General features: G+C 39.7%; 1 protein-coding gene across 1 annotated transcript in view; it reads left to right on the forward strand.

Moving 5' to 3' along the window:
* LOC117304789 (E3 ubiquitin-protein ligase MIB1-like) overlaps positions 1–20,335 on the forward strand; it is a 37,526-nt gene extending 17,191 nt beyond the window's left edge. Inside the window, exons 11-13 of the mRNA XM_033789398.1 lie at positions 273–470; positions 20,055–20,206; positions 20,260–20,335. Of these exons, the coding sequence (XP_033645289.1) occupies positions 273–470; positions 20,055–20,206; positions 20,260–20,335 (426 nt within the window). The remainder of the gene's footprint in view (positions 1–272; positions 471–20,054; positions 20,207–20,259) is intronic.
* The last annotated feature ends 257 nt before the right edge of the window (positions 20,336–20,592 follow it).

The following is a 20,592-nucleotide window of genomic DNA, read 5'->3' on the forward strand; positions in this document are numbered from 1 at the left end:
CCTTGCCGTATATACTGTATGGTTTTTTACTGTATGGTTTTGTACTGTATGGTTTTGTACTGTATAGTTTTGTACTGTATGGTTTTGTACTGTATGGTTTTGTACTGTATGGTTTTGTACTGTATGGTTTTGTACTGTATGGTTTTGTACTGTATGGTTTTGTACTGTATGGTTTTGTACTGTATGGTTTTGTTTTCTTCCAATTGTACATATTTTCTTCATCTCTTTCTTTTTCTTTCTATAATTCCAATCTGACTTCCCTGTTTGTTCAGGACAAGGATGGAGACCGTGCAATCCATCATGCAGCATTCGGTGATGAGCCTGCCGTCATTGAGCTACTTCATCGTGATAACGCTGACCTGAACGCTCGCAACAAACGGAGGCAGACCGCCATTCACATCGGGGTCAACAAAGGTCACTATGGCGTAGTCAAGACATTACTGGAATTGGGTTGCCATCCAAGCTTACAGGTACATCCTAAGAAACTCTATGTCTCTGTTCATGTCTTATATCTCATCCTTAGCTGCACATGGCAACTTTGCTGGTAGTGATGCCATCAAGACATCACTAGAACTAGGTTGCACAATACAGGTACATCCTAAGAAACTCTATGTCTCTGTTCATGTCTTATATCTCATCCTTAGCTGCACATGGCAACTTTGCTGGTAGTGATGCCATCAAGACATCACTAGAACTAGGTTGCACAATACAGGTACATGTACATCCTAAGAAACTCTATGTCTCTGTTCATGTCTTATATCTCATCCTTAGCTGCACATGGCAACTTTGCTGGTAGTGATGCCATCAAGACATCACTAGAACTAGGTTGCCAAATACAGGTACATCCTAAGAAACTCTATTTCTCTGTTCATGTCTTATATCTCATCCTTAGCTGCACATGGCAACTTTGCTGGTAGTGATGCCATCAAGACGTCACTAGAACTAGGTTGCCAAATGCAGGTACACCCTAAAACTCGCCTTCCATAAGCTCAGTGTCTTAGCCAGGAATTTGGAAAGTGGGAGTGCAAACTGAAAAAGTGGGAGTGCAACCTAAAATCACTACAAAAAGCACACAACACGAGCGCGCAGCGCCAAATCTGTCTACCCCCCGTAGAAATTATATAATAATGCCGTACAAGTTTACTGTCAACAAAACATTTTTGGGCATGTTTTACTCTTGATACAAATTTTTGCTTAAAGACTAAAAAAAATGAAGAGGTATTGAAGAAATTAAGAGTTATCATCTACTAATTCAATCTACGAATTTTCAATTCATTCTTGTTCATTCGATTTCCGAACTATAGGCCCAAGGTCAAGAAACTGATAATAGTTTTTGTATTTATTTTAAACAAATCAATCAATTAATTAAATGTAAAATAATGATTCACACAAGTATTTGCAACCAATCAAAATGTCAAGAGTGATTTACATGTACCATAATTGTTTGCTTAATTTAAACTGACTGATCATGGTAATTAATATTTTCCTTAGTATTTGTTTAGGTTTCATAACATTTAAGCCTTCTAGGTTGTTTAATTGTTGAAACTGGGTCAAAGGCAATTTGTAAACAGTCTGCAGAGAATAAAGAACAAACAGTTACGAAAGACAGTGCCATTTAAGTAGTTCCACTGGGCAGAAAAACGTACCATGCATTGAAAAATAAATTTGGGAGGTCTACAGCAAAACCGACTTGAGATTTGTAAAGAAACAAGAACCAGTTTTTGAACCTTTCGAGCGGAAAATAAACATCGTTTTGTCAACTGCATTAACACACAAGAGAAGCATACATTGAAATCCAGAAAAGTCTCGATGTTTCAAACAAACTCTACAACAAACAAACGATGTGCCCTTGAATTTCTAGAAGGAAAAAAGATCGTCATGTTTGCCACCGTCGAGTTGGGAAAAACTGCGGAACCAATCCACAAAGCAACTGCAGAACGTATGCGGTAAAAGGTGCACTGCGCCGCGTGTCACTCAGTTACCGATACTGACGTCATAGTAGAAAAATCCAGAGCGCGATGGTTTGTAGGATCGTGGAGATGAGATTGGTACCTAAAATAATCTGAATGAAAACGCGCGTGTGAATTCGCCTCTATCATACCACGCGTGCATGGAGTTCATGCTGCCTGCTGATGACGGTCGATGACGACGACTGACCATTAATACGAAGTCTGCGTGTCTCGCTTGCGTTGTGTAATTTGCACGTGCGTTGTGTACATGTAATGTGTGGTTTGTGTTGTGCATTGTGTTTTGTGTGGTCTAAATGTGGTCAGCGTTTTCGAGGCAACTTCGAGTGATTGTTTTATGGTTGCGTCGTTAAATTTTGATTCAAAAAGGAGAAGGAAATCTGGTAAAACCAAATCTAATTTTACTCACTGCTGTTTTTAAACTGTTCAACAACAACAAAATAATAAAAGAAGTTCAGTAATTTCCACTGAAATTATTAGACAGCACGGCTTCAACCAAGCCGTGCATCAAAATTTTGCCCGTGTTTTCAGCCCAACTGGCCGTTGTAACACGGCGTGCACGGCTCGCTAGCTAACACGTTGTATAAGCTATTCCTTAAGCCTGATCCTAATCTTCGCTCCTTTAATCCCTGTGGTGTAGCAACAACAAAAGATGGGTTAGATAAATGTGTATTTGAATTGAATAGATTACCCATCTTCCTTTTTTCATTCCTCGGTTGTTATCATTACCCAGATCCGTTACAGTTGAAGACAAGACGCTAAACAAGCTCAATCTTACGTGTTTGCCCTAAGAACATCAGCCCCCTCATTCCATTCCCTTATTGAACCCCTTACCTCGACCTACATGGCAAAGTTAACCTAACTAATGTATGCTGATGAAATTTGTGTAACTTCTGAAATATACCTCAAGTATGAGACTGTATTATATTTCCCCCTGCCAAACACTACACATTTCTTTTACAATCTGGTTTGATGTCAAAAGTAGTACAGTTTACATTGACTGTAAACACTTCAAAGGATATGATGGCACCACAAAAAAATTTAACAAAACTTCTTATGTTAGTTAACTTGAGCTGGTATTTTTTGTCAATAGACTGTGCAAGTCTCGCGCGCACCGGAGCGAGAAAACACGACAACTGAAGAACTTTATTTTTTTGTGAATCAAATCTTTGCTTTAATTTGTTCTTAATGCCGAATTTAGACAACAAAAATACCCATTATAGCTTGTTTAAATAAGTTTTAGCTTTTTAAACAAATACACAATTATCGGTTAAAGTCTATGTATAGACAGAAGTAAAACTCTGGGACAAGGATGTTCGTTTGATTTTAAATGTTTTGAAACCCCTTTTGTAAATCTACGCCCGAATGTGAAACTACTAAAAGCTGGTTTATACGCGGACGCACGATGGTCGCAAGGGCGTTAGATAAACGCGTGACGCATTTTAAAGAGGAAGCCGACGCCCAAGAGACCAATGAAAAGGCTTTCCACCCCGCGCAGCCAAAACAAGCGTCTGCGTAAGTTTCTTGATTGGAGATGGGCACAAATTCTTAATTTTTTCCAACTAACCTGACCTGAGGTCAAGTTTAAATATCGGTTTTTCTTCGTTATTATGTTGACTTTATTTTTACTTTTATATATGTTGTTAATTAGTATTACATTTTTAACAACATATATCATTTTTATGGTCATAAACTACATTAGACTAAAGTAATGGACGAAACAAAATCTCCCCAACGTAAAACTCCATAAGGTTATTTATTTAAAAAGTTATTTTAAACCAATCTTTACGTGTGTCAAGGCTGAGCGGATAAGAGCACCAGACACAAGCTTCTGGTAAGCAAAATAGGCGTTTGAGTCCCTGTCAGTCGTTAAGCAAGACGCTTAACACATATAACAATATTTATACAAGTTAATGAACATGGAAAATGTGCCATTTGTGTGTCTGACATAGTTCTTCCAATTAAGAATGTTTGAGTATGGAATCAGGCTGTCTGCTGTTCTCACCCATACGATCTTGCTTTGCTGAGATGTAGAACAAAGAATCATTCTAACAGCTTTATTCCACGTACTGCATCTCTTTGGAACTCCTTGCATGTTTTCTTCTATCCTACAATCTAGACTGTTTTAAGAGGAATATCAATTCCTACCTTCAGCTCATCTGATTTATTTTCATCTTTAATATTTTTCTTCTTGTAGCCCCTTACCAGTAGTGGCTTTTGGGGCAACCTTGCATAAATTATTTTCAAAAAACGCCAGGAAGTCGGAGGTCAGGATACTGCTGGATGTTTGTCGGTTGTCGATACTTACATGTAGATGTATCTCATCAATATTTAGTTTATTCTGGTGCTGTACGTTATCAAGGACTCACTAAGAATGTCATCTGAATAAAATAAGCCAGTCAGTTGACCCAGTCATGAGGATGTGTAAATAGTGGTTATCATATCTATGGACATGGTGTATGGCAGATGCTGCTGACAGGCAAAGTGTATAAGAAAGTGTATGCGCTATATAAGAGATGTTAGTGTTGTTTAAGTAAATAAGAGGAGCATAGCTTTGTGTAGTTGATTATGGACCAATCTCACAGAGCTGCTCAAGCACACAAATTATGGCCATCGTATTGGCTAAAATACCATGTCATGTGTGCTGTAAGTGACTCGTTAGTGCACAGAATTTCCCTGTTTATTTGGGGTTTTTTTTTGTTTTATTTTGGGGGGGGGGGTCGTTCTTCTTCTTTGTCACCCGGTTCCTAAACGATTTCCATCCAGGAGCACTAATGTTTCTGTTATTTATTAACCCAAAGTACACCATTGCAAGTAATGTACTGGACAAGCTCAGACTTGTCATGAAATGTCATCCCATTGCCTTTAGACATTTTAAAAACTGATGCGCTGCCAATAGAGGGAGGAAAGACATACATGTGTACTGTACCTCACAGGGGTTTCACTTCTTCATACTGAATGTAGAAAAATAAATATACAAAAAAAATGCCCCCATGATGAAGGAAGATGTCTTTTTATTGCTGTGGGGCCTTTGTATACTAAAGGCACTATACGCTATTCGTAATTACTCAAATTAATTGTTAACATAAAAACTTACTTGGTAACGAGCAATGGAGAGCTGTTGATAGTATAAAACATTGTGAGAAAAAGCTCCCTCTGAAGTACTGTAGTTTTTGAGAAAGAAGTAATTTCTCACTCAAATTAGAAAAGACTTCGGCTGAAGCCTTTTATGATGCATCTGAAAGCACACAAAGTAATGCAACATTGGTGTTTTTTCTTTCATTATTCTCTTGCAAATTCTATGACCAATTGAGCCCAAATTTACACAGGTTTGTTATTTTATGCATATGTTGGGATACACCAAGTGAGAACACTGGTCTTTGACAATATTACCAAACGTTAAACTAAGGTTGAGAATTTGTCAAAGTCGATTTGTACCTCAAAAAAGTCCCTCTTTATAAATTTTCAATTTATTATATTTGTAGGAATCTTGGTATCAAAATGAGATTTTATTTATTATATTTTTAAACAGTCATGTAAAATACAAACCTTGCCCCTCTTTTTATAAAGGTCAAAAGGGAAGTTTATACTTCAATGTTTTGTAAGAAATTCCCAAAGTGTGTACCAATGTGACAAATCCCCATCCAATTACTTTGGGTAATGGGAGAAGAAGCCCAAGAAACATGGGTGCCATCAGAGTTAATTAACCAAAGCAATCTGGCCGCACTCTTCCAAAAGCCCAGAGCGTGACATGTGTCACTAATCGCCGCCAGGTCTGTTTAACCCTTCACTGCCAGTGTTACCACCAATTGGGTTGATTTTGTGGTTAATTACAAGATGAATTCCTGTTTCAGAATTCCCCAAATGGTTTGCAGGGAGCTTTCCTCTCCCATAACGCTTGCAACTTCGCTGTTTTTTGCGCAGGCCATTTAAAGCCCTGGCTAATAAGGTCCGACACGAAGCATTCGGTGTTGGCGGTCCTGGGTCGGTGTGTTATACTTTGATGGGATGGGTGTCCACCTCTGATATCATTACCAGTGTGTGGAATGTTTCCATGGCTGGCATTTTACCATGAACTCAGTGCCTATAGACAGGTGCTTGCCCAGTTGCTTGCCAACGGCTTCGTTATATTAATTAACCATCCGATACTCTGCACCTAGCTAAGCAGCTACTGTTACTCTGTACAGATTGTGCTTAGCTAACATTCTATTACTAACCACGTCTGTAATTTCGCTGACGCCATGGCTTTTGTTGCACCTGATTGCTGCCTTGGTGCCTCTTCAAAAGATTTAACTTTAAGATTTTCCAAAGAATTCATATTTTTGAAAGTCGCGTCGCACCTACATATATGAAATTCTAAAGCTAGTAATGATATATACATGTAGCATTCACCATCATAAGATTTTGCCCAGATCAGTACTGAACTGAATTCACACCTCAATTCAGTTTTTGAGTGAACATGAAGCAAATAACACGTTTTTTTCTAAAATTAACATCTGACAATATCAGACCTAAACACAAAGGACTACAGGCCTGGAATGACATACATGCAGAGGCCATGGAACCAATGTCTTCTGTTGCCCTAGTCTTGGCCTTGCCAATTGAAGTGCCAAATGGAATATGAAAAAGGCCTTGCCCACTCAAAGAGGAAATTAAAAGCCTTGAGCTATGGTTAAGTTTTGTTTGCAATTTATTTGGTATTGAAATTGTTGAGGTTTTTTTAAGAGAAAAGGTTAATTGATGTTGCACATTTTGAGTGGCTAGCAGGTTCATGTACAAACTGTTGTGGCTTTTCTGAATGGAAAGTGGTTTGTTTGTGATGGACCTTGTGACTGCCATATGAAGTCTTGTTCCTTGACTGCAAATGTAATATTGTTTTATAATTCGTCATTACTTATTTCCTATCATCAGCAAATCAGTACCCAAATCAGTACCCAAAATTGCCTTCCACTTTGTCACCTTCAAATAGCAGATATTGAAGACATCCAACATAAAAGTAGGATAAAAACCAAGACCAATATAGATATTGCCAGAACCCATCCAGTCTTGTGGTGATCTTTGGCTTTGATCCGAGGTAGGATTTGAACCACAGTCCCCAGAAGTGTTCTGCTCAGCAAGACTGCCCTCAGTCAACTCCTAACCCCATCTGTACTTTTTGTCATAACCTGTTGGAAAGGGTATGTAGCTGCATGTTTGTAACGTGTCATCCAGAGTCCATACTAAATGTAGGTTACATGTACATGAACATTGTACATGACGTCATTCTACACAGCAGACTTAAAGGCACTGAACACTATTGAGAATTACTCAAAATAATTGTTAGCATAAAACCTTACTTGTTAACTCGCAATGTATAGCTGTTGATAGTATAAAACATTGTGAGAAACGGCTCCCTCTGAAGTAACATAGTTTTCGAGAAAGAAGTAATTTTCCATGAACTTGATTTTGAGACCTTAGAATTAGGTTGAGAGGTCCAGAAATCAAGCATCTGAAAGCACACAACTTTGTGTGAAAAGGGTGTTTTTTCTTCCATTATTATCTCGCAACTTCGACGACCAATTGAACTCAAATTTTCACAGGTTTGTTATTTTATGCATGTTGAGATACACCAAGTGAGAAGACTGGTCTTTGACAATTACCAATAGTGTCCAGTGTCTTTTACCCCATCTGTACTTTTTCTCCTAACCTGGTGGAAATGAAGTTACATGTACTTTATGTACACATGTTATGTGACGTGTCATCCAGAGTCCATATTAAATGTAGGTTACATGTAGATGACGTCATTCTACGCAGCAAAAATAAACTTAAGCAGCTTAAATTACTTCAGATGATCTTTCTTAACGTGCTGAACTTTCTCTGTGCACATTGGTACCCATTAGTCGGTATTAATACCAATTATCTTTAATATACCTCCACTGTATCATTAATGGGTTTTTAATTGAATCTTGAAATCATCCAATTAAGGATTAATTGTGATCGCAGTGGGGCGTGGCTGAAATGTTATCTACTCCAGGTAGGACAGGACAATATGTTGAGCGTGCCATGTTATCTCTAGGTTCAATCGACTTCAAAAAACATATTTCTTATAGCAGATTTATTAAGTAAGCAAAATAAATGCAAAGCACCAGTCACAGTAGTTTCACCTGTGAATTCCATGGAATGCTGGCTGGTTACCTATTTCTGCTAATCAACATTTTCTGTGCTAATCAAATTTGCGTGCTTATCAGCTAAAGAAATGTAAGGTAATGTGATCCACATTGAGTTAATTGGTTTTGTGAAATGAAACACACACTGTACATGTATGGGATGTTCGGTAGGAAATGGAACACACACACCCAAGATAACAATATAATTGGGAAGTTCAGAGCCTGACAGCGCTCCCCAGGTTTTCTTTTCAAACTTTCTGCCAGCAGTGTCTCAGTACCATGTACAGGTTTTGCTTTTGATGTTGTTTCAGTTCTGATACATTCTTATGCAGGTGTGATGTTTACCGAATTATGCCAGTCAATATGTGTTTTATAACACAGCTCGGTCTTAAAATGTCAAACAAGAACAGAAAAAGGAATTTTGTAGTTTGTTCACGGTTCAAGTCAAGAGAGGGCGCTGTTACCGCGGGCACTATTTGCAAAGACTAGTGCCCGCTCTGGTACTATTCCCGCAAAACACGCGCACGCGATCACTAGCCTATATTAGTTCATCCCACGTGACCGTGTTTCAGCCAACCAGAATACAGAAAAAGCAAGAGGTGTGATATAAAACTTTATAATTTGGTCATAACCCTTAACTGATCTGAATCAAGCACTCGCCATACTCGGTATTTTTCTCAGTTCAGGCAAATCAAATATTAAAAAGTAGAAACCAGTCACTGTTATATCACAGTTGAATAATAGTTATGATTTGTATGTGAATTTAGAAATCTTGTACTACATGTACATGGCGCTGAACAGATGCTTGTATCATAGCCAAATAGTTCACACCTAAACTTGTGTTCTGTATTCCTCTCCATTTAAACCACAACAGAAATGATATTGTTTATTTATAGGCAGCAAGCTGAGGATGATTTGTGGTGGCTATGTTTGAGATGTAATGCAACCCGTTGGCATAAAGTCATGACATTTCACTTGGCGGTTACACGTAGTGAACTCAGCATGCTCCCCATGTTATCGGCAATCAGACCCCATAATGTGACCAAGCTTATCCAGGGTAACATGCTTTATGGTCACATTAAACATCCTTTTACCTCCCATTCTCAGTGTGTGACCTTACTGTTGTATAACAGAGCGGGCAGACACATCTTTTCTTGGATGGCTATTTGATGAGTAACAGACCTCCAGCTGTACACTGAATCCGTATCTGGTACCCTGACAAACCAATCATTTAACCTCAACACTCTGAAGAAGGGTACTAGTCTTCCCAAACGATCACTAGCCATCTTCCAACAAAAAAACAATATCTGGTTCTTGCGTACACTGACAACCAATTACAAAAGCTACACATTCTAAAAATAGGCACAAGTTTTTTCCAAGATGACCAGTTGTATCCCACTTGCAACAATCAATCAGTACTCGGTACCCTGACATCCAATTACAAAAGTTACAAACTGAGAGAGGGCACCAGTCTTCCCAGATAATCAGCACCCCACTACCAAAAACGAAATACTGTCAGGAACCCTTGAAAACCAGTTTCAAAAACTATAAATACAATGTAGTTCGAGCAGACACCAGGCTTTGCAGATAATCAGTGGCCTACTTTAACAATAAGTCAATATCTGGTACTCTGAAAACCAATTTAAAAAGCTGCAAATGCAGAGAGTAGGCAGACAGTCTTTTCAGCCAATCAGTCACCACTTCAAACAATAAATCAATATCTGGTTCCCTGACAACCAATTTAAGAAGCTACAAATATTGGAGAAAGATGACAGTTTTTCCAGCTGATTAGTTGCTCACTAATAACACAATAAATCTGTAAGGTACGGTACCCTTGTCAATTGATCACAAAAAACAAGCCTGAGGGAAATCCACTGTCTTTCTGGACAATTTCCTGCATCCCCCTTAGAACAATTGTAATGGCACCAGTCTATTTTGATTCATTCAAACATTTGTATGAGAGAACCAAAGCTGTATTTTCCGTGAGCCAATGTAAACAATTCCCTCGTAGTTTATTCTAACATACATTAATAGAGATTGATGTTTTGTGAACTCAAATATAGGATGTTGGGTTTGGGTTGTGAAGTTTTTTTGCGACAATGAAGATTATTCCTGGAAGGGCAAAATATTTTGGTTGAATAAAGGGCACCTAATTATAATATCAGAAAGTCAAATACATTGTAGGGATGCCTTGAAAGGGCACCATGGCCAAAGATCATTTTGACCAAATCTTGGCAAGCACATAAATGTTACCTGCCAAAATGCTAAATAATGTGAGTTGGTTGTGACAGGTGGTGCCTCGCTAACTTCTGCTCTGCATACACAGTCAACCCGCAGGTCACTAAATTTCGTTCCTTTAATCTGCAAATTATTCATCGTTTGTCGTGCGTGACCTCTGTGTGAATATTTAATTAGTCAAAAAGGCTTCTGGAATTCGGTAATTTTCGGCCTTTTCTGATAAATTTCAACCAAAATAATGTCCCAGTAAATTGAAACGAAGAGCATATCTGTCGTTATGTATGAAAAAATCGGTGCAACTCAAATTTTAAAAAGAGAAAATTGTACGTAAAAAATGGCTTCAAAAAGAAAGAAAACAAGTCACAAAAACACGGAAAATTTTCCCGTTATGAATGTCGGCAAAAGTCCCCAATTAGTATATATGGATAGAATATTTCATATTCTTCCCGGAAATGTTAAAAGCCAGACCGGATCATAGCTAGTCCAGTCAGGATACAACGATTTCCACCTGTAGTCCAAAACTCCCGTTACGAAAAGTTCAATAATTAAACAGCATTGTTTTCCTGCACGGTGAATGGCTGACGATGACATCATCGATTGATGTGGCAGCTCGCTGTTTTTTTTGGGTATGGTGCCCCGACCCCCAAGCCAGCGTTAGTCAATAACAAAAGACCCTGTCTACAATGAGCTGTATGAGCTGAATCTGGGGGGTTAGCTCATGCTAGCCAGGGTCTTTTGTTAAGAGCTTCCTCCTGCATCTTCTAACCATAAGAGCTGCTTCCTCTTCTTACCATGAGAGCTGCTCCTTCTCTAACCATCTGAGCTGTTCTTTCTCTAACCATATGAGCTGCCTCCTCTTCTACACATGAGAGCTGCCCATCTTTTAGCCGTAAGAGTTGTCTGCTCATCGAACTATGAAAGATGCTTCCCCCTCTAACCATCAGAGCTGCTTCCTCTTCTTACCATGAGAGCTGCTCCTTCTCTAACCATCTGAGCTGTTCTTTCTCTAACCATATGAGCTGCCTCCTCTTCTACACATGAGAGCTGCCCATCTTTTAGCCGTAAGAGTTGTCTGCTCATCGAACTATGAAAGATGCTTCCCCCTCTAACCATCAGAGCTGCTTCCTCTTCTTACCATGAGAGCTGCTCCTTCTCTAACCATATGAGCTGCCTCCTCTTTTAACCATGAGAGCTGCCCATCGTCTAGCCATAAGATTTGTCTACTCATCTAACTATGAAAGATGCTTCCTCCTCTAACCATAAGAGCTGCTTCCTCTTCTTACCATGAGAGCTGCTCCTTCTCTAACCATATGAGCTGCTCTTTCTCTAACCATATGAGCTGCCTCCTCTTCTACACATGAGAGCTGCCCATCTTTTAGCTGAAGAGTTGTCTGCTCATCGAACTATGAAAGATGCTTCCCCCTCTAACCATCAGAGCTGCTTCCTCTTCTTACCATAGAGCTGCTCCTTCTCTAATCATTTGAGCTGCTCTTTCTCTAACCTTATGAGCTGCCTCCTCTTCTACACATGAGAGCTGCCCATCTTTTAGTCATAAGAGTTGTCTGGTCATCGAACTATGAAAGATGCTTCCCCCTCTAACCATAAGAGCTACTTCTTGTTCTAACCATGAGAGCTAGCCCTACTCTAACTATAAGAGCTTCCTCCTCCATCCTCTAACCATAAGAGCTGCTTCCTTTTCTAACCATGAGAGCTGCTCCTACTCTAACTATAAGAGCTTCCTCCTCCATCCTCTAACCATAAGAGCTACTTCTTGTTCTAACCATGAGAGCTGCCCCTACTCCAACTATAAGAGCTTTCTCCTCCATCCTCTAACCATAAGAGCTACTTCTTGTTCTAACCATGAGAGCTGCCCCTACTCTAACTATAAGAGCTTCCTCCTGCATCCTCTAACCATATGATCTGCTTCCTTTTCTAACCATGAGAGCTGCTCCTTCTCTAACTATAAGAGCTTTCTCCTCCATCCTCTAACCATATGATCTGCTTCCTTTTCTAACCATGAGAGCTGCTCCTTCTCTAACTATAAGAGCTTTCTCCTCCATCCTCTAACCATATGATCTGCTTCCTTTTCTAACCATGAGAGCTGCCCCTACTCTAACTATAAGAGCTTCCTCCTCCATCCTCTAACCATATGATCTGCTTCCTTTTTTAACCATGAGAGCTGCTCCTTCTCTAACTATAAGAGCTTCCTCCTCCATCCTCTAACCATATGATCTGCTTCCTTTTTTAACCATGAGAGCTACCCCTACTCTAACTATAAGAGCTTCCTCCTCCATCCTCTAACCATAAGAGCTACTTCTTGTTCTAACCATGAGAGCTGCCCCTACTCTAACTATAAGAGCTTCCTCCTCCATCCTCTAACCATATGATCTGCTTCCTCTTCTAACCATGAGAGCTGCTCCTTCTCTAACTATAAGAGCTTCCTCCTCCATCCTCTAACCATATGATCTGCTTCCTTTTCTAACCATGAGAGCTGCTCCTTCTCTAACTATAAGAGCTTTCTCCTCCATCCTCTAACCATATGATCTGCTTCCTTTTCTAACCATGAGAGCTGCTCCTTCTCTAACTATAAGAGCTTTCTCCTGCATCCTCTAACCATAAGAGCTACTTCTTGTTCTAACCATGAGAGCTGCTCCTTCTCTAACTATAAGAGCTTTCTCCTCCATCCTCTAACCATATGATCTGCTTCCTTTTCTAACCATGAGAGCTGCTCCTTCTCTAACTATAAGAGCTTCCTCCTCCATCCTCTAACCATATGATCTGCTTCCTTTTCTAACCATGAGAGCTACCCCTACTCTAACTATAAGAGCTTCCTCCTCCATCCTCTAACCATATGATCTGCTTCCTTTTCTAACCATGAGAGCTGCCCCTACTCCAACTATAAGAGCTTTCTCCTCCATCCTCTAACCATATGATCTGCTTTCTTTTCTAACCATGAGAGCTACCCCTACTCTAACTATAAGAGCTTCCTCCTGCATCCTCTAACCATAAGATCTGCTTCCTCTTCTAACCATGAGAGTTGCCCCTCCTCTAACAGGGCTCGAATTTGGTGAAAAAATCCACAAGACCGCAGGGCTTGTTGCTCAGAATTTTTACTGGATTGGAAGATTTTTTACAAGAACAAAATTTTATTAGGAAAAAAAAAAGTTAACACGGTAGAACAGTAGGCCTTTTTCATCCCTTTTTGCTGTGAAACCCAATCAATAAAGTTCCATATACCTACTTCACGTCATTCTCGCTGCCTCAAAAAAAAAGTCCGATTTGACAGGCAAATCACCAACAAAACACTGCAATTTGCAGCATTCATAAAAAGATAGTCATATAAAGATTGACCAAAAATGTGACAGCAGTAGTCAGAAGCTCATCACTGTTGGTAGCCATACTTAGCAAGACGTTTGGCAACAAGACCTTACTTTTAATCCATGCAACACAGGGATATGTGGTATTGCAACCAGACCTTCTTAATGCAAATTCAACACTCCTTTGTAAGGTATCAGACTTTACACATGGTCAGTGGTAAACAAACATCGCTGTACTAAGGTGTGCCGCCGCACCGGGTACCAACACATCACTCCCTCGTCCCCGCTCGCTCACTCCCCGGGTGCATAAACATAAATGGTTTAAGACTAGATGTACAAGGTGTGGGCATGAGTAAACTGAATGGAAAACTTGTATGCAGCCTGATGCACGTGAAAAAAGGACGGATTGATGTGCCGCAGGCGTGCTCAGAACACTGATTTGACGACAAGTAAAACAACAACTTTTATTTTAAATGAGATTGAAATACATTTTTTAATGAAAGATAATATATTTCATATAATTATTTGTAATAGTAACTATATTAGTATGCATAAAAAAAACACAAGACCGCCGGACTTGTTCGGCATAAAGTTTACTGGACCGAAGCAAAAATCACTGGCCTCGGGCCTGCGGTCCAGCGTGAAATTCGAGCCCTGACTCTAGCCATAAGAGTTGTCTACTCATCTAACCATAAGATCTGCTTCCTTTTCTAACCATGAGAGCTGCCCCTACTCTAACTATAAGAGCTTCCTCCTCCATCCTCTAACCATAAGATCTGCTTCCTTTTCTAACCATGAGAGCTGCCCCTACTCTAACTATAAGAGCTTCCTCCTCCATCCTCTAACCATAAGAGCTACTTCTTGTTCTAACCATGAGAGCTGCTCCTTCTCTAACTATAAGAGCTTCCTCCTCCATCCTCTAACCATATGATCTGCTTCCTTTTCTAACCATAAGAGCTGCCCTTCCTCTTACCATGAGCGTTTCCTCTTACCAAGACTGCCTGTTCAACGAAGCCACGAAACCATGACCAAAGGAAATCCGTAAAATAAGACCTTATGCATGTGATAAAATTTGAGTAGGTCGTCCTTGCCTAGGGGACAAAAGACAGAAAGATTGTTGGCTTATTCTGTGTGCCACGCCTATGTGCGATTCCATTGTTTCATCATCGGTTTATCTCTGAGATGGAGGCTGGATGATGTCAATGCATTGGTCTATTGCCTTCATACGCACATCCCGCCAAAGTATCTTCCCATACCATGATGTGTGTTGACATGGCTATCGCCAAACACGCCCAGAAACTTGATTGACAGTTGCTAGGACCACCACTGTGTGTATAAAGTTTTGCCTGTTATCAGGTTATTGCGTCCTCCGAAGTGAACTGGTTAGATTATGTGCATAGTTGTGCGAGGGTTAGAAAGTTACTTTGAGTTTATCCCCATCTTGATGTGTGATGATTCAGTATCGGACTTATGCGGAAGAAATCCACAGGCTGGGATTCAAACCCATGACCCTCGCAATTAAGAGGACATGTCTAAACCGCTAGAACACTGAGCATGTCCAATCCTATTCATAAACAATATACATAGGGCCTAATTGACATAATCATGTAATTGTAACATTTGGGTTCATTGGTTCCAGTGGACTTTTTCCAAAATGATTTTAAATACACAAATTAAATGTGCTCAGCAAACAGCGATGTAAGGGGGAGAAATGTGTCTTAATGTCAGGGTTGATTGTTCACATTGTCTTTATTTCCATTTCATTTTTTTAATGACTACAAAATGTTATGTTTCTATGAGGTTCATAAGTACATGTGTGTACATCATGCATGCCATGGTGTCGTCTGCTCATTTGTCTTCCTTCATAATTAACTCTATAAAAGGAAAATGGCAAAAACCTGCATTAAAGTTACAATTGATTATTTCCCAGATATCGTATTAACTAACTGTTAGCAATTTGTTGAGTTAAATCTCTTGTAGATGATGAAAACCCTGGTTGGTTGCTCCTCCAAAGAGGCCCCAGCGTGACCTTTTCTTGTCTGGGTCATGGCTCGTCCGCCCGGCCCTCAGTAGCCCGAGACGTTACATCAGCTGGTATCACTACTGTAATAGCTAAGAATATGATATGTTGATGTTACGACGCATCATGCCTTGTTAGCCCAGAGCGTCAGTGACACTTTGGAATGGCAGTACCTCTGATGATCTCGAACAGGCATTGAAGAATTCCGCACATAACAGATTCCTGGGCTGGATATGTATTTCCAAAAGCACTTTTGAAAGTGTATAGAGTTGATACTGAATCAAGTTAATATTTCTGCTTGTGCACTTTAACTCGACTTGAATTCGGAGCTAAAGAACTATATACACCATCATTTGAACATACCCTAGGCCAAATAAATTGATGAAACTAAGCATACTAAGCATAAGCAATGCTAAGCACTGAAATATTTGGATATGCTGGACCTTGACCAATATTTATAAAGATTTTAATGTACTCTAAGTAAGCGTGTTAATCACATGCTGTTTTGACTGGTAATGCTGTGGTTTTTTTAAGGCTTTTTCTGTGCTGAACAAATTTTGTTGTGCTTAACCAGGGTCCATGAAATTGAACCTATAGTTCCTAACCTGTGACACTTTGTATTCCTGATGATTATTCATAGGATTCACACTGGCTACTGATCACTGGGCTACATGTACATGTAGCACGCAAGTCTATGATCTCTGCCGTCATTTCACAAAACTCTTCCTAACTTAAGACTAGTCTTAGGCCTTATGGTGAGTCCCAACCCTGTACTGTAGCATACAGACCTTAAGATTAATCCTAAGTTAGGACGAGTTACTCGTCCTAACTCGAGATAAGACGAATCCTAACTTTTTGTGAAATCGACCCCTGCTCTACTTTGTCACTACTTAAATCACTACTTTGAATCTCACTTGATACCTCCAGAGTAATTCTTTTTCCAGTACTCATTTAACACTGCGTATTCAGTGAAAGTTTGTTTCCTTTGCCAGAGCTGCGTCACTTAGTTACAATTTAATTTGAGCAAAAGACTTAAAATATATTTCATAGCAATTTTGTTGGACAGAATTTACAAGCAATATCAGATAAAAAGCACTTGACATGTAAAATGTAAAATGTTTCTGCTAAAAGATTTGACTTTACTTTATTTATAAGCTTCAACAGCATTTTGAAATTTGAAAATAAAATGAGAATTTTTGAACTCTGTAAGTTGGGTCTTCAACAAAACAGCACACGTCCATGGCCCAGTTTCGAAGAGCTGATCAGCAAACATTAGCAAAGAACAAGTCCATGAGTGACATTACTTCTCAACTGGTAACTCACTTCTCTATTTAGCAAAAAGTTATGTGTTTAGCGAATGTGTTTACTTATATTTGTATGTTCGTATTCCCATGCACCCATTACTGCATTCGTGAACTAAATGCCCTAAATTGCTAACCCATATTAAGCAGCACCATGAACTCCATGTTTGTCCTGGTCATGTGTCAATCCATTTAAGTTGATCTGGTCTCCTACATGTACCTGCCATGACTCGTGTTTGGGGCCCAGACTCGTCTCCCAACCAGGAATAGTTGACTCTGGTGTAAGGATTAATAAGGTCAGGATACCAATACTTGATGGTGTCATCTTGCATGCAAACTACATTCCCAGATTATCAAGGGGGCTGTGGATCTATTTAATGCTTAGAGAGATTAAAGGACATGATCCAGGGGAACAGGCTGGTGAGTGGCAAGTGAGGTGTCCTGGACCCCTGCTACAAGGTCACTATGTGTCTCTCTCTTTAAGATGACCTACGTTGTAAGACCTGCCCCCGATTTCACGAAGCGCTGCGACGCGTCGCAAGTGCAAGTTGCGACCGGTTACACGTCGTAAGTTGCGAGGCGTATGAAATCGATTTCATCAAAGTTACGATGAGTAACCCCATAGGGTCGTCGTAAGAATGCTATGTTTCATTTGTTTACGCACAAAATGCATGAAAGGACATAACAATTACCACACGTAACTTCCGTGAACCAATCGGGAAGACACTAGACAACAAAATGGAAATTTACCCTCCCCCCCCCCCCAAAAAAAGGACGGGTATAAGAAAAGAAAACAAACACACGCATAACAAACGAACACACACAAACTAAAACAACTAAACAAATAAACAATTATAACCCCCCCAAAAAAAAAAATAAAAAAAAAAATACCTAAACACTAGTCCGAAACGGTGTAGTGTCTGCCATCTTGAATGAACTATAATACACGACTGTTTCATGACCAAGTTGTACACAACATAAAACAGCCGCAGAACTTTAGCAGTTCATCCTCGTCCAAAGGGTTGTTTTTATTAAGAGTGAAAATAGTTTGTATTGCGACTCGTCGCGTTTACGACGTGTTTGGTGAAATGTATTGTGGAACTCGTCGCAGCCGCGACGTGTCTTAGGTCTGCGACGCATCGCAAACCCTACGATGCGTCGCTACTTGCGATGAGTTTCGTGAAATCGGGGGCTGGATTCCAGAATGATGATTTAGAACAGCTAAGCAAAATTAGCAGGATATACCAGTCATATACATACTGTAGATACATGTACATTACGCATTTTGGTTGTTCAACTATCTGTACTAAGCAAAATACTGCAATGCTTAGCAAATTGGATGAGTTACATGCTGTAAAGTTTATGCTGTAAATTTGTGCTCCAGTTTTAAACCCACCACTACTTGTCTTGTAGCCTATCTTTGCTAAAAGGTCTAGTACACTGAATGCAAGCTCAGCAGAATGTGGGTTCGAATCCTGGTTGTGACACTTGTGCCCGTTAACAAGGCACTTAACTATAATTGCTTTGTTGAAAGTTGGGAAGGTTGTCCATTCTGCTCTACCAGTCAGGCTCCTAGTGGATGATACCCATGCCTACATCCTTATGGACTGTGAAGGGGGGGGGGGTAACCCTGTTTCAGTCCCCAGGAGTAGCTGGCAACATTTAATGTTGGGTCTTTTGTATGTAGCGTTAAAAAACATTAAGTAACAACTATGAGCTTCTTTGAGTTTCAGAGTAAGACCTTTTTGTAGATTTGATTGGAGTATGGGGTTAAAAATTATTATGTGTTTTTGTACATATAACCCACTACTTTGAAACCATATTCTTTTAAATGGAGCCATAATGGCTCCGGCTTTTAAAGACAGTGGACACTATTGGTAACTGTCAAAGACCATTCTTCTCACTTGGTGTATCTCAACATATGCATAAAAAACAAACCTGTGAAAATTTTAGCTCAATTGGTCGTTGAAGTTGCGAGATAATAATGAAAGAAAAAACACCCTTGTCACACAAAGTTGGGTGCTTTCAGATGCTTGATTTCGAGACCTCAAATTTTAAATATGAGGTCTCAAAATCAAATTCGTGGAAAATTACTTCTTTCTCGAAAACTATGTCACTTCAGAGGGAGCCGTTTCTCACAATGTTTTATACTACCAATCTCTCCCCATTACTCGTTACCAAGTAAGTTTTTATGCTAATAATTATTTTGAGTAATTACCAATAGTGTCCACTGCCTTTAAGAGTAAACATTCCAGCGTTATCAGAAAGGATACCCCAGAGTGCTTCCTGCACAATTAAACATGCAATTCTTGCGTGTATTCAAACATTGGGACTTGCAAGTCTAATTGCAAGCATTGCAAGTTTAATTGTTTCTTGATGCGTTAAGGCAATATTCGTTGGACCAAAAGTGGTCTTAAATGTTTGAATATGTGCGAGACTTACACGGTTTATTAGTCGAGTTAAATTCAAAATGTAACCTTCTTTTGGAACAAATAAAGCAAAAGGAATAGAGCGTCTGTGATTGGGTTGTTTTTGTTTTTATGAACTTATTAAGTACATTGTATGCAGCCAGATGTACTGAAGGTCAAAGATCAAAGTTTTGACATGAAATCATTCAGGGAACGTGCAACAATACAGAATCATTGAACTTAATATCCTCAAAAGTGTCTTCTTATATTTATTGTTTCAATTTGATAATATTCCATTCTTTTGTCTCATTAAGTTCTCATCAGGATTTCAGGCTTTCTAAGAGGAATAGCTGTCTCGGCATAGAAGCCATGATGGGTTTCTTCTATGCTAATGCATGTAACCAAAGTGAGACTGGAAGGACAGGAACAGTGTGAAGCCCGGTTCATACATGTGACTGCGAAAGTGCCCACGAATAAGCAACAAATAATTCTCATTAGTTGAAATGTGCTCAACTCCTGCAAAACATTCGCAACGAAAACAGCCATGTGACATAAAAATTCACTTTGCACTCCCATCCGCAGGAAGTATGAACCGGGCATAATGAAGATCTATCCTTGGTATTTTTTTATTGATATTTGTCTTTGATTCCATTTCAGGATTCAGAAGGGGACACAGCACTTCACGATGCGATCAGCAAAAAGAGAGATGACATCCTATCACTGCTACTGGACAACAATGCCGACATCTGCGTTACAAACAACAATGGCTTCAACGCTCTGCACCATGCAGCGCTGCGTGGCAACCCCAGGTATGTGCTGTTTTGTTTTATTCAATTTAAGTTGTTGTTATTACGTTCCCCAGCCTCGTCCTATCTGTGTTATATTACACAGCTGCTGAGCTCAACCAATGTCGTCACTTCTACAGCGTCGTCACTTAGATTGGCAGGCTACCAGCATGTCATTCTAGGGGTATTTGCCTGTTGCGTGCCTGAGCTGTTTTTAAGACCCTGCAGGCTACGCAGGAGAGCAGTGTTTTTAAAAACACCCGCTAGGGAAAGACAAGTTACTTTCTATTTCAGTGACAAGCCGACTGTGGCACATCCGCACATCCACAGAGTTCGGACCTTTGCTTATATGAGTTCATTTATCTGCTTAGCAGGAGAATATTGACGCTTAATTAAGTAGAAAAATGCTG

This window comes from Asterias rubens, chromosome 21, assembly GCF_902459465.1.
Source record: "Asterias rubens chromosome 21, eAstRub1.3, whole genome shotgun sequence".
NCBI lineage: Eukaryota > Metazoa > Echinodermata > Asteroidea > Forcipulatida > Asteriidae > Asterias > Asterias rubens.